The sequence below is a fragment of the Camellia sinensis genome, chromosome 9 (genome assembly GCF_055761805.1).
Source record: "Camellia sinensis isolate YWXY chromosome 9, ASM5576180v1, whole genome shotgun sequence".
Taxonomy (NCBI): domain Eukaryota; kingdom Viridiplantae; phylum Streptophyta; class Magnoliopsida; order Ericales; family Theaceae; genus Camellia; species Camellia sinensis.
Genome location: NC_138969.1, coordinates 98,516,027 through 98,539,984, shown reverse-complemented (window position 1 = coordinate 98,539,984; position 23,958 = coordinate 98,516,027). Strand labels below are relative to the sequence as shown.

The 23,958-nt window shown below is 34.9% G+C and overlaps 1 protein-coding gene across 2 annotated transcripts in view; it reads left to right on the top strand.

Annotated features, from left to right (window-relative positions):
• The first annotated feature begins 2,239 nt into the window (after positions 1 to 2,239).
• The window catches only part of AIR9 (Outer arm dynein light chain 1 protein), a 108,920-nt gene continuing 87,201 nt past the window's right edge, over positions 2,240 to 23,958 (top strand). Inside the window, exons 1-14 of one of the 2 annotated variants that reach the window (XM_028235033.2) lie at positions 2,240 to 2,570; positions 3,129 to 4,042; positions 4,488 to 4,559; positions 5,557 to 5,622; positions 6,420 to 6,491; positions 6,586 to 6,651; positions 6,765 to 6,827; positions 6,900 to 6,965; positions 13,294 to 13,393; positions 13,625 to 13,726; positions 21,810 to 22,042; positions 22,141 to 22,255; positions 22,351 to 22,471; positions 23,288 to 23,463. In XM_028235033.2, coding sequence (XP_028090834.2) covers positions 3,194 to 4,042; positions 4,488 to 4,559; positions 5,557 to 5,622; positions 6,420 to 6,491; positions 6,586 to 6,651; positions 6,765 to 6,827; positions 6,900 to 6,965; positions 13,294 to 13,393; positions 13,625 to 13,726; positions 21,810 to 22,042; positions 22,141 to 22,255; positions 22,351 to 22,471; positions 23,288 to 23,463 — 2,101 coding nt within the window. In that variant the 5' untranslated portion in view covers positions 2,240 to 2,570; positions 3,129 to 3,193. Of the gene's footprint in view, positions 2,716 to 3,128; positions 4,043 to 4,487; positions 4,560 to 5,556; positions 5,623 to 6,419; positions 6,492 to 6,585; positions 6,652 to 6,764; positions 6,828 to 6,899; positions 6,966 to 13,293; positions 13,394 to 13,624; positions 13,727 to 21,809; positions 22,043 to 22,140; positions 22,256 to 22,350; positions 22,472 to 23,287; positions 23,464 to 23,958 lie in introns of both variants that reach the window. The other variant, XM_028235034.2, reaches the window with a different exon arrangement.

Sequence of the window (23,958 nt, the reverse complement as noted above, 5' to 3'; positions counted from 1 at the left end):
AATAATAAAAACTCATAAGAGGTTTATAGCTTTAATGGCATTCTTAACTAAGAGGAGATTGGCTTTGTAAGGATAAGTTTATTAAAAAAAATGATAAAACTAATAAAAACTGTTCATCATTTTTTTGAATTGAACTCCCGAACCTATGACGGAAATTTAGGAACACAAGTCCGAATATTTTTTATTTGTTCAAGAACAAGTAATTGAACATTTCTTATTGTTCGAGAACAAATAACCGAAGTAGTATTAGAAGCAAGCAAACAATGGAGATTGGACCACCCTTGGGTGGTCGACTAGAGGGTGAAAACTTGCATAGTTTTGCTCACACAAAGAGTATATAAGTATAGTGGAACCATGGATGAATGGCAGAAAACCAATTAAAGAAACATGGAAGTGGATTGCGTTGTGTGTGAAAAGAGGTAATAGAAAAAAAATTAAATAAATTGACCAACTGAAGTAGAGAAAAAACTTCTTAATCACTATAAATTTTTTTCACTAATTTTGAGAGATTCCACCATTGTAGATTTTGTTAGAATTTTGAGAGAGAGGCTTTTTGGGATATAGGGATGTGCATTTGAATGGGTAGACTATTTTTACAAGGATAATTTTAGTATTATTTAAGGGAAGAAAATAAATTTTAAAGGTTTTATAATTTATAAGTGGGGTCCAAAGAAATAGAATATCCAAAAATAATTGATGAGGTACTAATAGTAGCACTCTTTAAATATAGAGTTTTGTTACATTCCCATTTTATCACTCCTAATTGCACCTCTAATAGTGAGATAAAAGAGTAGAGCCTCACATAATTAAATATTACTTATTTTGGAAAATAAATTAAAAGTTGATTTTTTTTTTGTGATTATTTTTGATTTTTTTTTTAAAAGAGTATAAAAAAAGTAGAAGGGTGAATTTGATTAAAAACAAATTAAAAATTTTAAAATTAACTTTTAATCGAATTTCTAAATAGACTTATATGACAAATTAAAAATTGAGATATATTTCCTGTTTGGCAAGTAGGTTTTGGGCTATTTTTTGACTAAAATTCACAAAAAAAAAATAAATTAAAATAGTTAATAAGGCAAAATGTCATATCAAACTCATAGTTATCTTACTTTTTCTTTCAAAAATATCACATCCAATTACAAAAAAATCAAATCATCTTCAAAATACAAAATTTTAATCTAATAAAATAACAACTAATAATAACTTTCCAAAAACTCACATCATTTTTTTATTTTTTTTATAAAAAAATTCTCTCTATTTTTTCGCAGGTCCAAGGCAACGCCTCTAGTAGAGATCACCAGATGGGGGCTTTTCCCTAATTAAGTTAAAATACCAAGCTATTTCCCAAACTAGACCTAGTTTTGACGAATTTCCCAAAATAAGCTAAAACGTGATTAGAAACCATGCTTTCACCATTTTTGTAACCCAACCGCAGAAAATTTGTAAAATCGTAAAAGTATGATTACAAATCACGTTTTTAATTAAGAAAGCGTTGTTTCTAATCACGCTTTTAAAGATTTTTTTTAAAAAAAAATGTAATTTCTAAACCGCGCTTTTAAAGAAAGTTGTGTTGTAAAGAAAGCGTGGTTAGAAACCATGCTTTCAATAACAAACTATCGTGCACTCACAAACTCTCTCTCTCTCTCTCTCTCTCACACACACACATCACTCACACACACACTCACACTTACACTCACGTCAAAATAAAAATAAATAAATTTTAAGGATTAAATAAATAAAAATAAATAAATAATGTTTAAAAGTAAATAAATTTTAAGAATTAAACCCTAAACCTTAAAATAATAAAAAAAAATTTCTCCATAAACACTAAGATAGTGTTTGGGAACGTTTATATTTTTGGTTTATGTTTACAAAAATTTTATAAACTGATTTTTGTTTATTTTTAGAAAAATATAAATTACAAACGCGTTTGGTTTGAACAAAATACTTAAAAAAATTAAAAAATATAAACTAAAAAATATGTTTGTTCAAGCTTAAAATATTTATATTTATATTTATTATTTATGACAATAGGATCACACATATTATAATTAAAAAAAATTAATTAAAAAAAATAATTGAAAAAAAAAATATTTTAAAAAAAATTAATTAAAAAAAAAATTAATTGGCAACCCACATCATTTCACTGTCATTAAAGATGAAATTTCCTATCCTAAGCATTTTCCAAATAAATACACACTTAGCTAAGCTCACTACAGTACAGTGACCACCACCGTGCCTCATTGGCATCCAACAAGAATAATATTTCCATCCATCTGTCCCTCTCAAGCTTCTTTATCACTGCTTCCTCATTACAGATGTCCCACTCTCTCTCTCTCTCTTACATAATTTCAGCTGATTCTCACACACAACTTTCTACTTTTTACTTTTTCGTGTCACGCCGCGAAAACTTGTCTTTTTTCAACATGTATTATACTAGTAGTAGTCTCCGCCGACTAGTATGTAGAAATCGTAGAGAAAAATTATTATTATTGGGTTGTTGTTGTTGAACAGTCCCAGTCCTTGTAGGTTTCTCTGTTCTTCTCCAGATCTAGATGGCATTGCAGGTAAGAACGACCCACATTCTCTCTTTTTCTTTTTTTCTATTTTTCTTCCAAATTTGTTTCGATCTGGTATTGTTTTTTTCTTGGCTCGATCGACGGAGGGGTTTGAATTTAAGCTAAAGAAGCTGCATTTTGGTGCTAGATTCAAGTAAAGTCGTTACTGTTCTCTAATTAGTTACTTTTTTGTTTTATTTATTTTATTTTTAGAGCTTATTATACTTCTTTTGGCTGGCTTTTGTTTTTGGGAACTCTAAAACTGATTAAAAGAAAAGAAATTTAGACTTGGGGGAGTGTTTTTTGGTTTCATAAAATGAAACTAATAGCCCAAGTTATAACCCATGTTTTTGAATTCAGTTGAGAGTTTGGGTTGTTTAACCAAGCCAGATTGTTGAATCAGGCTCAGTTGGGTGGGGGGTTTTTATTTGTTTATTTTTGATGTCTTGGACCCAAGTTTTTTGGACTGCCTAAGTACAAAAATTAGACATTCTTCTTTTTCCGCAACATTTTCTTGGAAACCAAACACAACTGATGCAAATTTACACGGTTCTTTGTCAATTGCAGTTTGGTTTTGCTTGAATCAGACTGTTTGTTGTTAAATAATTGGAATTTGGGATTTTTGAACCAAAATGGAAGACCTATTAGTTCAATCTGGTGAAGGTCCAGCGGATGAGACCCAGAATTCAGAGTTAAAGAAACAATCATCTGCAGAGAGCGAGCGGAGAACATCGAAAACTGAAAAATTAAATGCCACAGTGACGCCAAAGGTCTCAGGGCCAACGGGGTCTACCAGAAAGAGAATGGAAATGAATAAAACTTTGGATTTGAGCACAACATCTGTAGCTAAATCAGCCTCAGCCAAATCAAGCTCTTCACGGAGTTCGAATTCAGTTTCATTGACCATGAGAAGGAACAGCACTGGAGGTGGAGGTTTGCTGGAGAAGCAGCCAATCTCAGTTACTAAGCGGCAAACTAGTGTTAATACCGTTGCAGGCAAAAAAACTAGCCCTCTGGCCTCGGAAACACTTAGGCGGTCTCTCCCAGAAGTTCGAAGGAGTTCATTGCCTTCTGTTGCTACCAAATCGTTGACTCGGTCGAGCATCTCAGAGACTACAAAGTCTGTTCCCTCTGCACCTGTTACTCGAACTTTGAGAACATTGCCTACTGATGTAAATAAACAAGATTCTGGAAAGAAGTCTTCTGTGAAACCATCATCTTCAACTTCCTCTTCAAAGAGGGTGCCTTCTTCATCGTTGGACAGCACTGCCAGCAGCACAACTAGAAAGGTGGTTTTGAAGACCTCTTCTCTATCACCTCGGACACCTTCAGTTACCAATGGATCAAAAGGTCGTTCTTCGACTTCATCTGTAGACAGGAGTTCTGGTTTGTCTGGTCGCCGGAAAGTGGGAACACCGGAGAGTCGGGATTCTCGTTTCATTATGCTTCCGCAGGTGGAGATCAAAGCTGGTGATGATGTGGTAAGCACTGTAGTTAACAAACCTTCAAGAGCACATGGACAATGGAATACGTGACCACCTACCATGTTGGATAATTTATTAATTTGGCCCCAACTTATGAACTGCTAAATTCATTTCTTTGTGTGCAATTCAGATACCCAAATGTGCCATCAACTGAGTGGGGGAGTTTGTCATCCACTAACCTTTAGAATCTTGACTAAATACATTGCTTTTATAAGCTGCAATGCACAGAAGTAATGCTAGTTAGCTGCATGACTATAACTTGGCGACAAGAAACAAATACCCATGTCTGATCTGACATGTATTACGATGGTCATAATTGCATATATTTGAATTTTTAATATAGAATACATTCACTTGTTAACCATTTTCATAGGTGTTTTATGATTTTATCATCTTGGGTGATCCTTTGTTCTGTACTAATCACCAGTTATTTTCATACTAGAGGTTGGATCTTAGGGGTCACCGAATTCGAAGTCTCAATTCTAGTGGGTTGAACTTGTCACCTAATTTGGAGGTAAGCCAATTAATTGCTTTGTTGTTCTTGTTGTATTGCCAAAGCTATAAACAATTATTTGTTGCTCACAAAAGAAAAGAAGTATTTTAGTTTCTTTTATGGTGAGGTATATAACTAAGATATATTCTTGCCATTGTGTTTGAGTTCCTTGCCCAAAAACTTATAACAAATGAGGTTTTGATTTGCCAACTTAGAACTTAGTTGTTGTTTAACTTATAACAATGATACTCTAGGGTACTGTTATGCGTTTAGGTTTTTAATTTCATGCTTTTGGTAGTTTCGGAGGAGATATTTATTTCTGCTTTGATTGATCATTGAACACAATATCAACATACAGTTCATAATTCTATGGGTTTGTGCAGTGGCAAACATTTTGAATATATATAAAAAATTATATGGCCGTCTGAACTTCATTAAAATCTCATTAGCTCCCATATATTTTGAATGTTTATATATGAAAAATTATCATTTTGGCTCTCAAAATCTATGTAATCTTACTTTGGTCTCTTCAAAATCTAAATAATTTTACCTGGCCTCATTGGGTTTGTGATTTGAAATTCATCCGAATTAAAAATTAAGAAAATCTTGCTAAACTATGGGATTCACTAATAATGATAACCTAGAGGCTAGAATTGACAATGGAAGATTGACATTCAGCTTTCATTTAGAGCTCGTCATATTGCCTCCTGCAATCTTCAGAGTTGGGGATGTTGGTACCTTAATTTCATTTATTGATGACTTCGTTTTAATCGTGAAACTGACATAGGGAGGGGCCCTACTGCTTAATCTACTATGAACATGTTGGAAGTTTGTGCGTCTATAATTTTGCAAATCTATTCTTGGAGTTCTTTTATTTTTGTTTCATAGTGCCAAACAGCAATAGGTGTGATGCATGTGAGCAGCAGAAGGCTCCCAACTCCCTAGCATTTGCTGCCAATATTTTTTAGGTTCTTTGGATAACTATAACCAACTCCCTAACTGGAACTCCTTGTGGCAGTTTGTCTATCTCAGAGACAATCTCTTATCTACACTGGAAGGTGTTGAAATATTGAAGAGGGTGAAGGTTTGTTTTCCATTTACACATGCCAGTGTTTCATTCTTATTTTATCCCGTTGTTCCTTTTTTTTTTTTTTCTTCTCTTCAAAGTGGAACCTTTCTTCAATAATGTTTCTGAGTTTTTAGAGGAACGTGATTAGACATGTTCATCATGCGTATCTGGATGTACAAATTATATTAGTAAAGTAGTTGGAACCTTTTATTTATTTATTTTATTTTAATTTTTACCAAAGCTTGGCGCATTGATGTTCATCGTGTGTCTAGATCATGTATCTGGACATGCAAAATATTCAGTATGTTTGGTTTCAGTTTTCTGAATTTAGTTTCCTGAAACCTGAGTTTTTTGTTTTTAGTGAATATTTTTAAAATTTTAAGCAATTTTTTACTTTTTCAGATGTACCTTACTTAGATGTATCTAAATAGTAAAATATTTGTGAAAAAATATTTTAAAAAATTAATAAATATACAAAAATACGAAAAATGTATTGAATTTTCATTTTTTTTTGTTGTATTTTGTTGTATTTTTTGGTATTTAGTGTATTTTTTGAAGATTTTTTTCCACAAATATTATATTTTTTAAGTGTATTTATGTTAGATTTGTCTAAAAATTAAAAAAATTGCTTAAAATATTAAAAAAATTCATTGAAAACATTAAAATATGGAAGATAAAAAAGTAAATTTTTTTTAAAACTGTTTTCTGAAAACCAGAACCAGACAAGTTGATTAGTTTTGTGGTTTGACCTTTTCTTTTTTCTTTTCCTAAGAAGACTGAAGCTCTGTGCATTTGTTATTATTGCTTGCCAGGTTCTTGATTTGAGCTTTAATGATTTCAAAGGGCCTGGATTTGAACCACTTGAGAGTTGCAAAGCTCTACAGGTCTGTCTGTCACATTTATACATATCTGATGAGGTCATGAATGTTGGAATGTACTCATGGAACGAGGTTCTGAAATATTTTATTATACATGTAGCAACTCTATCTTGCTGGGAATCAAATTACATCACTTGTAAGCCTTCCTGAGCTTCCTAATCTAGAGGTGAACATTTAGACCTGTTTTCATTTTGCTTATCTTTATTTAAGACACAGAATTTTACCATGATTTCCATATTCTATCAACAGCTAATATAATCTCAAACATTTTCCTTCCAGTTTCTTTCTGTTGCACAAAATAAGTTGAAGTCTCTTTCAATGGCCAGTCAGCCTCGATTGCAGGTTTGTTGTTAGTTATTTGATTATTGCCTTGCCTTCCCACTTTTGTATGAATCACTTACATTTCTTGTACAGGTACTAGCTGCAAGCAAAAACAGAATATCAACTTTGAAGGGTTTCCCACACTTACCAGCCCTTGAGGTTGGTTCTGCATAGCTAATTGTAGTGCTTCATTATCATTGAAAGAGCTTCTGACGTTATCCTTTAGTAACTAAATGTTTGTGGTAGGTTTTTTCCTAAAATTTGTTGGAGAGCACAATAACCCTTCTTCTTAATTGCCTATCCAAAGAAAAAGGAATGGAAAAGTAACATCCAATTTTGAATGGAATGTCATATTTCTAGTGTGTATAAGAAGCACCGCTACCTTTTATGTATAATGTAACCTGTCAAGTATCTTATAGCTAATGTCTGAGGCAGTGTTTTTAAAGGTGCGCCTAGGTGTATGCCTAGGCCCAAGCCCCCTCAAGAAGCAATTAATGCGCTTCGGAACATCTCAAGGGGCCATAAAGGTGCATGATGCGTGCACTTTAGGCTTAGGCTCAAGGCACATGACTTGCGCACCCTTTTAAAAATGTTTGTTTATAATAATTATAACCTTTGATTTCACTTAATCTCATTTTTTGTGTGTGTGTTTACATACGGCTACAGTGGATTAGACCCTGAAACATACAATGCAACCCAACACTTTTTGAGCCCTACTTGTACAAAGACATTGGCTGGATAGGGCTTTCTCTTTGACGAAACTAAGAGTTGTCATTCCTCATAATGCAATCCAAATGCTAATCAAGTGTCAAATTGAGAGAGAAAAGACAAATGCCCCAATTAGGGGTAAAACCCCTAAGGGCTAGAGAGAGAAACCAAGCTCTACTCCAATTTCAAAGTATATTCTTTTAATCCAAAACTAACTATAATGAGTATTACATCACCTATTTGTAGACAACAGCTAATAGGCCACTTAGTAGACACTTAACCTATATAGTCTATTACATCAGACTCTTCCTCTTAAAGAAACTTGTCCTCAAATTTAAGCAGCCGCTAACTAAACTCAATGTAACACTATTCATGTAACCATAGGTAAGGAGTAGGTGCCTACATTTCCCTGATCAAGAACAAGTATGATTCTCTCAACTTAGCCATTTGCAAATACATTGAACTTCATCCTTGCATCCTTGGCTCAACAACCCTCTTGCTAAAACTTGGATAGACCCCCATTTCGAAACCCCTTCACCTCTAACCTGCATACTCATGCAAAAGGGTACTCATTTTGTTGGAATGAGACCAATGGCTGGCAAATGACATCTTCCAAAGCAAAGCTGAGAAAATTGACAGAACGATAGGATGGACGATGCATCCACTAGGCAAAACCATGAGAGTAGCTGATCACGAACTAGAATTTCGCATTGCAGGCATTTTTGCCTTCCTTCCTTGGCACATATGTGAATTGAGCACACAAGAAGCAACCCACTCAACTCGAAACAACTTCATACAGAGGTATGAAAGAGTCCAACGATAAGACTGAGAATAATTTCTCTGAAGCTTTCAAAAATTTCAAGGTTGACAAGTCGTCCACTCATTTGCTTCAACTCACCACTTTGATTATGAGTTTGATTTGAATTAGCATCATAGCTCCTTCCAATTGAGAGAGTTATCTCAATTTCCTAACCCAAATTCGCAGCATTTATGATTTATCCTACTTTGTTGCCTTGACCTCTATTAGCAATCAATGCTTCAACACTTCGATATACAGAGCCAGTGTCAAAGTCAATCAAAATCAAGTCACGTGATCAATAGCACAACAGTCCAAAGTCAATCAGCAGGTTAACACACACTTCAAGTACCCAGAGTAAGACCTCCATTGTGATTGTTCAACAACAAAACTCAGATTTCAAAAGTCCAATCAAGAATCACAAACCCAAGTCGACCAACAGTTCAAGAATAACAATGGAACAATTCAAATAGTCCAATGTTGAACAATTCAATCAATTGAAGAACATAGCATAAGCAAACCATCCCAATCAAATCCCAATCCCAGATATAGATTCCCCAAATCACAGTATAAGAATTTCAGAACTTGCTCCAAATCAAGAAATTCAGAATTTACAAATTGAAATCAATTCGACGTCAAATGAGTTAAAGGTCAATACTGAGAGGTCCAGGTTCGAAATTCAGGGACGAACACGAATGGAAATCCAGAAATCCATCAGAGAATCTGGTTCAGAGGCAAGCTTAAACAATCCAGATAATGTTCTGAATCAACCTTTAGTCATGGAAAACCCAAATCAACAAACAACTCAGAGTTTGAGATCACAAACTCAAATTGCGATGATGAATCTTGGGCCTCATTGGGTATCAGTCTCAGTTGCGGAGTGAAATCAAGTTTTGCAACTTTGAATCAAGTGAAATCAGTTTTCGCAACTTCAAATCAGAAGTGAAATCTAACCGAGACTCAAAATCTGGTGCAACTTCAAATCAGAAGTGCTAGGGTTCAACTTCAAGTAAAATCGCAATCCAGTTCTAGGGAAGATCAACTTGCATGTGGCTGCGAAACAGATCGCGAGTTCAGGTCAAATATATCAGATGACTAGTATTCACTGGTGGACTTCAAACTGTGGGCTGCGAAGTCGATCAACAAAGGAAACCACGAATAGAGATCCAGAGTTTTGATGAAGACCTGAATGCTTTGAGATTGTCAGATTAGAGCTTCAAAACTGGCTTTGGACTTGAAGGTAGGCTTCGACTTAGATACACAGGTCAGATTGCGATCGCTTGAACCAGGTCAGTGTTCTAGGTCAAAGATTGAACGAATCTTAGGCTTTTGATACCAAATAATGCAATCCAAATGCAAATCAAGAATCAAATTGAGAGAGAAAGACAAATGCCCAATTAGGGTAAAACTCCCAAGGGCTAGAGAGAGAAACCAAGCTCTACTCTAATCTTAATGTATATTCTTTTAATCCAAAACTAACTATAATGAGTATTACATCACATATTTATAGTAGACACTTAACCTATCTATTGCATTACATCACCTCTTCTTCTTCATCTCCTCCCTCTCTTTCTCCTTTTCTGTGCTTATCTTGTTCGACACTTCGACTTCATCGCTGTTTTCAAATGTTTATGATTTATGAGTTAGATATTTTTGTTTATTTGAACCTTGAATTATTTGTCTATCATAAAATATTGGTGTTTGTTAGTAGTTATGTTTACAATATTTAATATTTCATTTTACTTATGTTGAACCTTGAATTATTTACTTGTATTAAATTATCTATTTTTTATCGTCAACATGAGACTCGCTTTGATGAAGCTCACACCTTGCCTTGCACCTAGGCCCTAGTAAACCTTGGCGCTTTAGTGCGCCTATTGCCTTTAATAACACTGGTTTGAGGGTAAGGTCTTTACAATTATAAAGTTGGGGTTTACTTTTTATTCTGTCTTTGTTTGCTTTAATTTCCTAGAATTTTATACGTTTCACAAAGTCTCATCCTAATGTTCTTTTTGGCCCCCTTCTCTCACTTTTGGCATTCTTAACTTGGATCAAGTCATTCTTTGCTCATGTTGCAATAGATGGTTTATGTTGCACTTTGCCAAATCAAACCTTTTCCCCCCATTTTATCTTCAACCAATGCCACTTCTAATGTCCTATGAATGTAGTTGTTTCTTATTCAATGTATTTTAATAGCACCGCTGGTGCAACATAATTTAATTTAAGTGAGTTATTTTGAATCTTATGTACCATATCAAATGCGAGTAGCTAAATTCATGATGCTCTTCTTTTTTTGTACGAGAGCCACTGATGAAGCAGAACTACTTCTAAAAGGGAGTAGTATCCATATTGGATAGAAAATACTCCTTGAATACTTGCAGATATGTATTGCAATACTTCTTAACCGTATGCGATGCTTGAAATTAATTTTCTTTAATTTTGAAAAGTATCGGTTACTTTTTCGATACTCTAGTCATGTATTATGAAATTGAGTTTGTAATAATTTTTGCATAAACTACTGTATAATTATGAGGATAAATACAAAAATATTCTTTTAATTCTTTTCTTACTTAAAGAAGAAGAAATAATGAGATTATAGTATTATCCAACTTTTGGAACTTAGCAAATTGACTTGTCCTTAACGTGCATGTGTCTAGTATCCATGTCCATACTTTATAGAAAGTAAGAATAAATTAATAATATAATATACTAAATCATATTTCAATAATAAAACAAGAATGGAAACTTGCGCACAATATTTTTTGTTTACTTCATTGAAGTGTGAAAAGGACAAGCACAATAGCAATATAATTAGTTTCAAATTTATATTTAAATGAATTTTTTTTAGGGTCTATTGGAAAAAAAAGAAGGAAACTAGTTACTGGCTCTTAAACTAATTCCTAATTTCTATAAAACGATTTATCACCATTCTTTGAGCTTATGTATAATACAATACTAAAAATTATAATTTTGTTTTACAATTGTATCATAGTTGTACCCGTATCCTACTTTTTTAGGTTTTGTCGCATTGCTGTATTCGTCTCATATTGTATCCATCTCTCGTATCTGTATCTGTGCTTCATATATGTGCATGTAAAATTCAGTTTGACAATATGTGGCAACCATATTTTCCTTATTCAGTACCATATGTGGAGTGTTGTTAATAAAAAAAGTTGTTAGTATGATAGTAGTTTAGGCTTTGTTTACTTTTCTAAAGTCATCAGTTATTCTTAATTCCTTCAGGAAATGATGCATGTTGATATCTACGTTGAAGTGTCATATAATCCAATGCTTCACTGCATTGTGGTGTATTAGACCTCTGTCATGTATATCATATTTCACATTCAGCATGCACAACTGTTTTTCAAATAAATGTAAAATTTTGAATTTTAGCCCCATGTGTCTCCCTGAATTCATAGTTGAGACATTGAGTGATTTGTAGGGTAATAGTGTACCTGTGGGCAGTGTTATCAAAATTGTACGATACACAATACGTATCGTACTATACATATCGTATGGAAAAAAGATACGTATTGCGGACTTGTATCGTTGGTGACTTGAATCGTGAGATATGTTCTCATTTCGTGTGATTCCATATCGTATCGCGATTCAACTCATATCACATGATTAATTAAGTCTTACATTTTTCTTCACCTTTGGCCCCATTAGCTACTTTTTTCACTATCAATCACATAGTTGACACTCCATTGCATAGTCGACACTCATTGAACAGTCATGAACTATATTATCAAAAAATCCCATACAAAGGAGACCCAAATTCAAATAAACTCGCAAGAAAAATTAACATACTCCTTTTGCCACAAGAAAGTAAACTACTATCATGAATCTAATTTGATTGAATTTGTGTATATCTTATTGACCAATTTGGTCATTGATTATATGATTTAGTAGCTTATTTTTGCAATATATTTATATATTATATGAAAATACTTATTTTTTTTTTTTATCTATATTTATATATGTTAATGTATCTTACAATACACGATATGATATGATACATGATACGTAAAAGTGGTATAATGATAACACTATATGTATCACGATTCGACAACATTGCCTGTGGGTATTTTGTAGACGCAGTAGTGTAGATGTGCTGTTTTTTCATCCTTGTAGTGAAGGTGCAGAGAAGGGTATTGATTACTTTGCATAGTTAGACTATTATGTGAATTTCTTATGTGCTTGGCAGGTTCAACTAGAAAAATGATGAGTGGAACTACATAGGAAATATTTTAGTTGGTGCCTGAAATATTGACTGTATACATTATTAGTTTTCATGGGTTCTAGCAAAACAACATATTTGACATGACAAAGATCCTGGACTAGCAAGAATTGATAGCTGAAAACCTTTGTAATTGGTTGATTTAAATCTTATTGGCAATTCTAGCAAACTTACATTATTAAGGAATTTGAATTCTTTAATGTAGGAGAATAGTATAATGGGTTGTAGTGCTGAATGCTAGATTGGAATTAGGCTTTTTTGGGTTATTTAACTAAAAGGCAATTCTGCTAAAAACACTTGCAATTTTCATTCTTACATTTTCGTCCATGTATATTTCTAAGTTTCTTTTTATTGTTTCGTTGTTATTGGATGTTCCTGAGGGGAGATATTTCTAAGGTTCAGCAATTCATCTCTTAAGTCCAGAATAGTAATTGTGAGAAGAGGTGCTCTAAACTGTTTTCCAATCTGTTGCATTATTTTGTAACTTGTTATTGAAATAAAGTTAAGCTACATTGTTACATTTTATTTTTGTTATCCAATTTTTTTTTTTTTTTTTTTTCTTCTTTCCATTTTTGGCTATGTGTCATTCCATGTTTTCTTTTGGCAAAAAGAAATGAAGGCCAAATAAAAGAAATCCATGCCTCAGGAATTACAAAATATTAGTCTATCGATTCTGTGAATGCACAGGCATTTCAGTGATCATGCATGCACTGTAATTTTTCTGATATTGTGATGTTCTGCAGCATCTAAGGGTGGAGGAGAATCCCATACTTGAGATGCCACATCTAGAAGCAGCTTCTATTTTGCTTGTTGGCCCAACTTTGAAAAAATTCAATGATCGAGGTACTGAAATTTTCTAAAATCCTGGATTTGGTGTCAATGTTTGCTCTTTTTTACTTTATTCATCTGTTCCCCAAAACCTTTTTGTCTTCCTTAATTTTATTTCTTTCTTTTCTTTTCGAAATTTGGTATGGTGAGCTAATCTCTTCATTATATTGTCCTAAAAACTTTTTTTTTTCTCTTTATGAAAATTGTTTCCAAGTCTCTAATGTATAAAACTGAAAATGGTTATAGATCTTTCTCGAGAGGAGTTGGCATATGCAAAGCGTTATCCTGCACACACTGCCTTGTGCATTAGAGGTGGTTGGGAGTTTTGCCGTCCAGAGCATGCATCAGGTGAGTTTTTGAGAAATTGCCTTTTTTTAGCATGCATCAGGTGAGTTTTTGAGCAATTGCCTTTTTTTAGTGGCTAGTTTATGTATTATCTACTAGAAGAATACCTTCTATTACCTAGTCCAGTGAACTGCTGAGAGAGAGAGGGAGAGAGAGAACTAATTTACTGTGATAACACTTGGTGGGACCTCAAATGATTCCACATTTGTCGATGTCTTCTAAGTGTTGTTGTCCTTTTTTTGTTTGAATGAGTGTTGTTATCCTTGGATAGATAAGTTGCTAGTGTGCATGTGTGCAGTAAATGGGGAAAGCAAGAGCATATAACTGTCATTCTGTCATGTATTCTACATCTTAATAGTTGTGTATAAGTACTATAGATTATGGTGGGAAAAGGAATGTTGGTGAAGCCTTGGCTTTTTTTTGGGTAAAATATCAAAGATAAGGTGCTTATGTCCTCTATACGGGTATTAAAGTTTGTTTGCATACTGTTTTTGGCTTGAAACATTCGGAATCAAATAAATTTTTACAAAATCCAGATCATTATACTCATGTGTTCGTAATATTCTAGTTGAATAATGTGATCAATTATACCTTTGCAGCTCCGGTTGCAACTTGCAATCCAAATTACACGACGGTTCAATTTTGAATAAGAACTCAAAAGCTTGTACTTTATTACTCTGAAATCTGAATTGTAACTTTCAAGAACACTTAGGTATTGATGGATTTCTAGAAATCTCGATGAACGAAAAGAAACTTGAATGTAGTTCTTCAATTCAATTCCCTTTGGAACCTTAGCATAGGTAGCATGGTGGGATTCTTCTTTCTCTATCTACTATCACAAAAAGGAAAAATAATGAATCCTAGAATTCAACCTTGGCCAACCAACTTGTTCAACTTGAGTTATACCCTAGAATGCACATGCTTTCCTTGTGAAATCTGCAAGGAGAGAGTAATCTCTTTATTGAATAATAATATTGATCAAAAGGTTACATTGGCAATGATTACAAGGTTACGGTCCTTATTTGTAAATATGGCTAATGAAAGTCAGAGTTTATATGCATGGTTCTTTAACTCTCATGATCACGAGGATGCAGAAATTTTGTAGTACCATTTACACCATTGAGAATCTAATGCTTATTCTTGCAATTTGAGATGATAGCTTATTTATGATAAAACCATGTTCTCTATTGACTGGTGAATTCATGTTGACTGGTTTGAGGTTGTATCCATCTTAATTGACGGTTATTACTTTTAGTATCACAGACAGTTTTTGTTTGGGACTGCTTGATGCAGCATAATCATTTACATTTAAGGAGAAAAACATGAGAATTTATAACCTTAACCAAAGTGTTATTTATTTATTTATTTAATGTTTTTTGCTTTTACTTCGTTAATTGAATATGGTCCTACACAGGGACGTGGCCAACTAGTAGCACTTAACTACCAAAGGCCTAACTAGACTGAAGTATTTGTGAATTATTATTGTAGTATTTTATATTATTCATTAAGGATAGTTTAGTCCTTTAGGTTATTAGGGTTTTATCCTATTAGATTATATATTTGTACTTAGCTTTCGATTGATCAATGTAATCAATATACAAGTTTCTTCTCTATTATCATGGTATCAGAGCCAAGTTCCAGACACTAGCATACCTTTCGTAGGTCATCATCGACCATCGTAGCCCCTTTCTCTCTCTTCACAAGGCCTTTGCTAGGTCCTCTGTCCTGTTCGTCGAAGGTCATCTGCTGGTTTTGGTCTCTAGGTTGGTTCGATCGATCCCTCTGTGCGACTCTCTCTTTGTCTTGCCCTCTAGTGCACACGATTAGCGTAAGGTCTGACCTTGACGCTCATTCTTGCTTCAGACTCAGAAATCGACTGCGATTTCTGGTGTCGACTTCGACTTCTGATTTGCAGTTACTTGACAGTTATACCAAGTATCGGGAGAAGCAACGTCTTGTTCAATGTCTTATGGCTCTTCGTGATCAATTTGAGCCACTTCGGGGAGCTATTCTTCATCGGTCTCCTTTGCCTTCTGTGGATGGTGCTGTCCGTGAGCTTACTGCAGAAGAAACTTGGTTTAAGGTCGCTCATGGTGCTCCTGCTTCCCAGTTAGTTTTTGCCACTCCTCCACTCTTGCCCACCCTACTTTCTCCTTTATTTCAGGTTACTGGTAAGCCCAAGCCTTGGGTTTCCATGGATGAGTACAGCTTTTGTTGTAAAAAAGGCCATTGGAAACATGCTTGTCCGAAACTTTTGTAGCCCAAGGGTCGTTCATCTGGTCCACCATCCTCTAAGCTGACATCTTCGGGATTTCGCTCATCTGTCGCCTTTTCTGCACCAGTTTGTGAGAATGGTCCATCTTCCAATATGCAGTCTATGTTTTGAGCAGTTTAAGGCTTTCATGGTGGCCAATCCAAATCTTTCGTCCTAGGCCTTCGCTATGACTACCACTCAGTTAGGTTTGTTTGGTTCATCCTCTTCAGGTAATATCCACACTTAATAGATTTTTGATTCCGGTTGTTCACATCATATGACCCCTGTTACATCTCTCCTTAGTAATTGTGTCTCTCCTTCTTCTTCTATCACTATTGCTACCGCTAATGGTTCGTCTTTGCCTGTACAATCTATTGGTTCTATTTTCTCTTCCCATTTTTCTCTTTCTCCTGTATTTTATGTGCCTCACCTCTCACTCAATTTTATTTCTATTAGTCAATTATCTGATTCCGATTTTGATGTTGTTTTCTCTTCTTCTCATTGTGTTGTGCAGGATCGGGTATCCAAGAGGCAGATTGGGATTGGGCGTCGAGTTGGAGAACTATATATCTTGGACAGCTTACATGTTCCAGAAGTGTCTTGTACTGCATTGTCTTCTTTTTGTTTAAACAATAAGTCTTCTTTGTTTTATATTTGGCATTCTATGTTAGGTCATCTGTCGAGTGATCGTTTGAGGATGTTAGTTCGATCTGGACATTTAGGCAATTTTCCTATTGAGGATATTTTTTAGTGTCGTGGTTGTAAATTGGCTAAAATAAAAGTAGTTCTATTTCATCTTCTCTTTTTCAATTGATTCATACTTATGTTTGGGGTCCTTCCCCTATAGTTACCAAGGGTGGTTCGCGATATTATGTGTCTTTTGTGGATGATTACAATCGGTTTACCTAGGTTTATTTGATGACTCGAAAATTTGATTTTTACAAAATATATTCTAATTTTCACTCCATGATTCGCAGTCAGTTTTCCACCTCCATTAAAGTTCTCCGTTCTGATTTGGGGGGTGAGTATTACTTGTTTGAGTTTGAGGAGTTTCTAGCTACTCATATCACTATTCATCAGTCTTCGTGTTTTGACACTCCTGCCCAACATGGTCGAGCTGACCGCAAACATCGCCATCTCCTTGATACAAGTCGCTCTTTGTTGCTCTCGTCTTTTGTCCCTTCTATTTTCTGGGGATAAGCTGTTCTCACTGCTACATATCTTCTCAATCGGATGCCTACTCTTCTGTCAGGCTCATCTCCATATGAGCGTCTTTTTGGTGTTACTCCCAATTATTCTCTTCTTCGTGTTTTCAATTTTGCATGCTTTGTGCTTCTTCCTAAACGAGAGCGCTCTAAGCTTAGTTCTCGTTGTGTTCTATGTGTCTTTTTAGGGTATGGCATTAATCAGAAAGGTTATCGGTGCTATGATTCTGCCACCAAAAAGCTATATGTGTCTAGGCATGTCACCTTTTTAGAAAGACTACCCTACTACACTATACCTTCCATCCCTGTCTTTATTACCAAGGATGAATTGGTTCACATTGACCCATTTCCTCTTGATATTTCTCCTGATGAGTTTGTTTCTGATCTTGAGGTCTCTACCTTGTCTCTTACTAGCACTTCTGATATCTCGCCAACTACTCTCTCCCCCGCTTCCTCTCCAACTCCTGCTTCCCCTGCTTCCCTTCTTGTTTATTAGCGCCGCAAAGCACTTCCGAGCTCGCCTGTCTCTAGCTCTACTGTTCCTCCAGCTATTTCTTTGGATCCTGCTCCTCCTGCACATCGCTTTCCAAAGCGAGACTGTCATCTTCCGAACTAGTATGGTTTTGGTAATACTTGTTTTTCTCTTTCCTATCAGTCTTTTCTTTCTTGTCTTTATACTTATTTTGAGCCCAGGTCCTACAAGGAAGTTTGTCATGATCCCAATTGGATTGCTGCCATGAATGACGAGTTACTGCTTTGGCTAACACTCAGACTTGGGATTTGGTTCCATTACCTGCTGGCAAGAATGTTGTAGGCTGTAAATGGGTCTATAAGGTTAAAACCCTTTTTGATGGTTCTTTGGAACGGTACAAAACTCGTTTGGTTGCCCATGGCTTTTCTTAAGAGTATGGGATTGATTACGATGAGACTTTTGCCCCTGTTGCCAAGATGACTACTGTTCGCACTCTTGCTGCTGCCCATCATTGGCCTTTGTTTCAACTAGATGTCAAAAATGCTTTTCTAAATGGGCATCTTGCTGAAGAAGTGTATATGCGCCCTTCATCGGGCTATGTTACATGGACTCGGGTACGAGTATCGATTGCGGGTGCGGGGTGCGTATCTCGGTGTCGGACACTTCAAAATTAAAAATTAAGGATACGTGGATATGCATCCAAATTTGGATATAGGTATGGGGATACGTTAAACAGTTTTTTAAAAAAAAAATAAAATATATTTATTATATGAAGATGAGTTATATTATATAAATAACAAATAAATATTTATGAAGCACGGATACGGATATGGATACGGACACGGACACGGACACGGACACACATACAGACACAGACACAGACACGGACACGGGACACGACAATTTCTAACAAATGGGGACACGAACATGGTAGGAGACACGGCAAATTTTTTAATTATTTTATAAATATTTTTATTTTAATATACATTAATTATTTTATTTATTTGTTATATTTTTTAAATAATGTGTTCCAATTAATTTATTTTATTTTATTTTATTTTACATGTGTTTATTTTTTATTTATTAATATACATAAGTATATATTATCTTATAAATATATTATATGTTATATAATATATAATAATAATAGTTATTAACTATTATTATTATTATATATAGATAGATACGAATAGATATGACTCAAGAGACAGAGATATGAATCAAGTCAAGAAGATAAAACGAGAGAGAGGGAGAGAAAAGCGAAGCGATCGATCGCGATTGCGAGAGAGAGAGGAGTTGAGAGAGAGATTGAGAGAGGCTTTTCGAAGTCGTCTGGGTTGTTCGACTATTCGATCGACTGATGGAGTTTCGATCTTCGACTAGATCGATCGGATGGAGCTTCGACTGGGGGTCTTCGATCTTCGACTGGATGGAGCTTCGGCCAGGTTCTCTCTTGCTCTCTCCTCTTTCATTTCTTTTGTTGTTTGTAAAGAGCCATGTTCGAGAGAGAATAGGCGAATCTGACATAGATCCCACACCCGCACTCGTGTCGTGTCGTGTCGACACGGGTATTGCGCCCCATAGTGCCAAGTCCATGTAACACAGCCACCAGGTCTCTCTCACCCTCTTGGTGGTGTTTGTCGTCTTCGCCGTGCTTTATATGGTCTCAAGCAATCTCCTTGTGCTTGGTATGAACGATTTCACTTTGTTGCACTACAGCTTGGTTTTCGCCCTAGTCATCATGATTGTGCTCTCTTTGTTTGGCGCACTCCTGTTGGCCTTGTTCTCCTTCTCTTATATGTGGATGATATAATCATCACTGGCTCTGATGCTAGTACTATTGAGGCGGTTAAGCATCAGTTGTTTCAAGAGTTCGAGATGAAGGATTTGGAGTCTTTTCGGTATTTTCTTGGTATTGAGGTTGCTACTTCTCGTACTGGTTATCTTCTCTCTCAGACTAAATATGCCTGTGATATTATTTCTCGTGCCAATCTCATTGATGACAAAATTGTCGATACTCTTGAGTTGCATGCTAAGTTTTTTGCTTCTGATGGCGTTCCTCTTGAGGATCCCACTTTGTGTCGCGAGTTGGTTGGGTGCCTTGTTTATCTCACTATTACTCGTCTGGATATCCCCTATGCTGTGCACATTCTTAGTTAGTTTGTTTCGGCTCCTCGTTTCACACACTGGGCTGCCTTACTCCATACTCTGCACTACCTTCGTGGCATTTTGTTGCAATGTTTGTTGTTATCTGCCTCTTCGGAGTTGACGTGCCTATGCTGACGCTGATTGGGCAGGTGACATTTTTGATCGCAAATCCACTTTTGGTCTTTGTGTTTTCCTTGGCGATTCTTTCATGTCCTGGAAGAGTAAGAAACAGTTTGTTGTTGTTGCTCGTTCCACCGCTGAGGCTGAGTATCGTGCTATGGCTTATGCTACTTCCGAGATTGGTTGGCTTCGGTGGCTTCATTCTGATATGGGTGTCTCTCTTTCTGATTCGACTCTGTTGTATTGTGATAATCTGAGTGCTGTCCAAATTGCCCATAATTCAGTCTTCCATGAGCGGACCATGTATGTTGAAATAGATTGTCACTTTGTCAGACAACATTTTCAGGCTGAGGCTATTACTCCCTTTTGTTCCCTCCTCTCTTCAGTTGGCTGATTTTTTTACAAAGACTCACATTGTTGATTGTTTTTGTTTTCTTCTTGGCAAACTTTCGATTCTTTCTGTACTCGCATCCTCAGTTTGAGAGAAAGGGGGGGGGGTGAATTATTATTGTAGTGGTTTATATTATTCATTAATGATAGTTTGGTTCTTTAGGTTATTAGGGTTTTATCCTATTAGATTATATATTTGTACTTAGCCTTCGATTGATCAATGTAATCAATTTACTAGTTTCTTCTCTATTATCAGTATTGTCCACCTGTTTATTGTTGAGTAATTACAATTATAAAAGCGAAACCTTAACAAATAATTTGTGATTAATAGTGTAATTCATCACAATTCATATGAGCTGTTGGAAATAAGATTTATTGTCCAAGATATCCGAAGATATGGAAGATATCAGAATATATGGAGATCTCATGATTTGTGCATATTATGATTCTTTTATATCTTTGATTTATTTCAATTCCTTAACTAAGGGATTTGATTGTCTTTCCCACTCTATATATATGGTGTATCATGTAAACAAGAATATCAAGTTGAGTGAATGAAAAATGTAGCCCCTTTGCGTGGATGTAGGCCAATATTAGCCAAACCACATTAAACCTTTTTGTTCTTTCTTTTCTCTTTTCCATCTCTATTATTTCTCCATATTCAACCTTATTGTCTTATTACAATATTCAACTAGAGCTATGTGCCTAAGTGCTAAACATCATTTCATAAAAACCAGGGACTTGATACAGCTAGTCATTGGCCTTATTTGGTGCAGTTTATAGAGCTTTTTATAGCTTCCTTTTATTATTATTATTATTTGTTATTTCTTTGGAAATCTATGTGAGTGTTTGATGCAACTTTTGTTTACAATTTATGAGGCAAAAATCAACTTATATAAGCTGGAAAAAATTGATTACTGAAAAGCAGGGGAAGGGTTGCTTTTAGCTTCTACTTCCGATTATAAGCTTCTAGCTTGCAAGAGGCTGAACCAAACAGGCCCATTACAACTTATCTGGCAAACAAATAGGGCCATAAAGTACATATGTGTATCATTGTCAAAACTATGAAATTGAAGGTTATAAGGCACGCACAAACTTCATTATCTCGTCGTACAAATACATGGGATCTTCGTTATAAGATATGCACAAACTTCAGTCATCTTCATGTGCACGGATATACAGGGAAGCTGGGTCCACAGTTTTAAGTATCATCCCCTGAACATATAGAAGAGATAGGGTGAGCTAAACCAATAGTAAATATATAGGAAATGGGGCATACACTTTACCATGGATACGTTGTAAAGGAAACATAAGCTGTATCCTTTTCAATTGAAGGTTATCACTTTCAGTGTGTAGTATGGACAGTTTTTGTAATCATTTATATTTGAGAAAAAAAATGTATGAGAGAATTATAACATTATCCAAGGCTATAATTTTCTTCTTTAATTGTTTTACTTTTTAGTTATATATTTTAAATTATATGTTATTCTTGAACAGATTCAACTTTTCGGTTTCTGTTCGAACAATGGAAAGATCACTTTCCCCCAGGCTACCTGCTCAAGGAAGTGTCTATTGATCAACCATTTGAAGAAGATGCTTGTTGCTGCCGCTTCAATTTTATCACAGACAAAAGTGGGAGTAGTGATTCAGACTTAGTTTTGAAGTACCAATGGTTTGTAGGAGAAAGAACTCCTTCAAATTTTATTGCCATTCCTGATGCCACTGGAGATGTAATGGTTTCTAACCTAGTTATTACATGGTAAATTCTGGATTACGGATGGTTTTTTTACATGGTACCATGTCATGCTGATAATTATATGATCGCTAGGTGTATTGGCCAAAGCATGAGGACATTGACAGAATTCTGAAAGTGGAGTGCACACCTGTCCTGGAAGGGACCGAGTATCCTACAGTTTTTGCTATATCTTCACCAGTTTCACCTGGTATGCTCTTTTTATGTTTTTGGAGCTTAGTTAACATCCATCATTCTTCTAAATCATTCATTGTCAAATCTTTATTTTGTTGTTTTATTGCAAAGGAACTGGGTGTCCAAAGGTTTTGAAGATTGATGTTCGTGGGGAACTAATGGAGGGAAACATTATTAGGGGTTATGCAGAGGTTGCATGGTGCGGTGGAACTCCAGGAAAAGGTGTTGCTAGGTATACCACCGTAACTTCGCTAATCAAAGTACTTTTTTTTTGATAAGATGGTGTGCTGGCTGGCTTATGCGCACCTCGACTATAGGTACAACACTGTAAGTACTTAAAAAGTACTTATAGTGTTGTCAGTATCTTATGATTCACGATACTTATCTTACAATTCAATACTATTTAGAGGTAAATTGATACTATCATCAATATGTTTCTTAAATTAAATGTATCTTACGATACATGATGCGGTATACATTACGTGATACATAATGCAATAAATATGTTACATGAATACTTAAATTTCCTTAGAAATTTTGGAAAAAATTATTCAACTTATTTTATGTAAATTAATATTGTCAAAATTTTTCATTAACTTATTAAAAAAAAAGTATTTTTGAGATGAGAAGGGTACTTTTTATTTTCTTTCTCTACCTTTTCAACAAATTTCTATTATGTGGTTTTAAGTATCTTGTATTATTGAATTTACTATGGACAAGCTATTTGAGATAAAATATTAAAACTGACATTGTGATTGAAGACGATATGTCTTCATGCTTGCATGTCTATAATTTAAGGAACTTTGCTTTTGTAATTTTAAGGATTATACATTGTTTAGAGTTTTATTCTCACAAGATATTTAATTTTCATAACTAGATTTATTTTTCTACCTATTTTTAAAGGTTAACATCTTATGATACGCGATTCAGAAAATTAAAAAAACAACACAGAGAATACTAATAAAAAAAGTCTATCAACATCTAAAACTAATTATTCCCTAAAACTTCAATTGGCTCTCAAATGAATTTTTTGGTCTGAAATTTCCAGCTGGCTAAGGAGAAGATGGAATAGCAGCCCAGTAGTAATTGTTGGTGCAGAAGATGAGGAATACCAATTGATTCTAGATGACATTGATTCATGTTTGGTTTTTATGTATACTCCTGTGACAGAAGAAGGTGCCAAAGGAGAACCTCAATATGCAATTACAGATTATGTAAAGCCAGGTATGAGGTGGATAAAACTCCAGTGCATGATTTTTTGTTTTTTCCCTTGTCTTCATTGTTAGTGGACCTTCCTAAGAAAAAGAAAGGAGAAAGGATGCATCTTACTTTACTATGGACGTGTTAATTTATTTTCTCTCAACTTTGCTGCGATACCATCGTAATTACCTCCAAGCTTAGGTTTCTTCTTTTTTTATTTTTTAATTTTCTTATCTTATATATATAGAATTTTTTTCCTCATTAACTGTGCATTGAGTTGTTCATTGGATGTGGATGTTACAAAATTGTGTCACATGACACTTAAAGAAAGATTTTTTGTGTATACAACACCGCCCCTAAACTTTTGGTACTGTGCTTCTTTCAAAGTTAACTTAAAGATAGCTTCAATAAAGTTTAATAATGATTTTTTGTGTTTGGCAGTGAAAAATTTCACTGTCTTTTCATACGGAAATTTCAAAATTAACAGGTAAAAAACAAAAAAAATTGATGAACAATAAT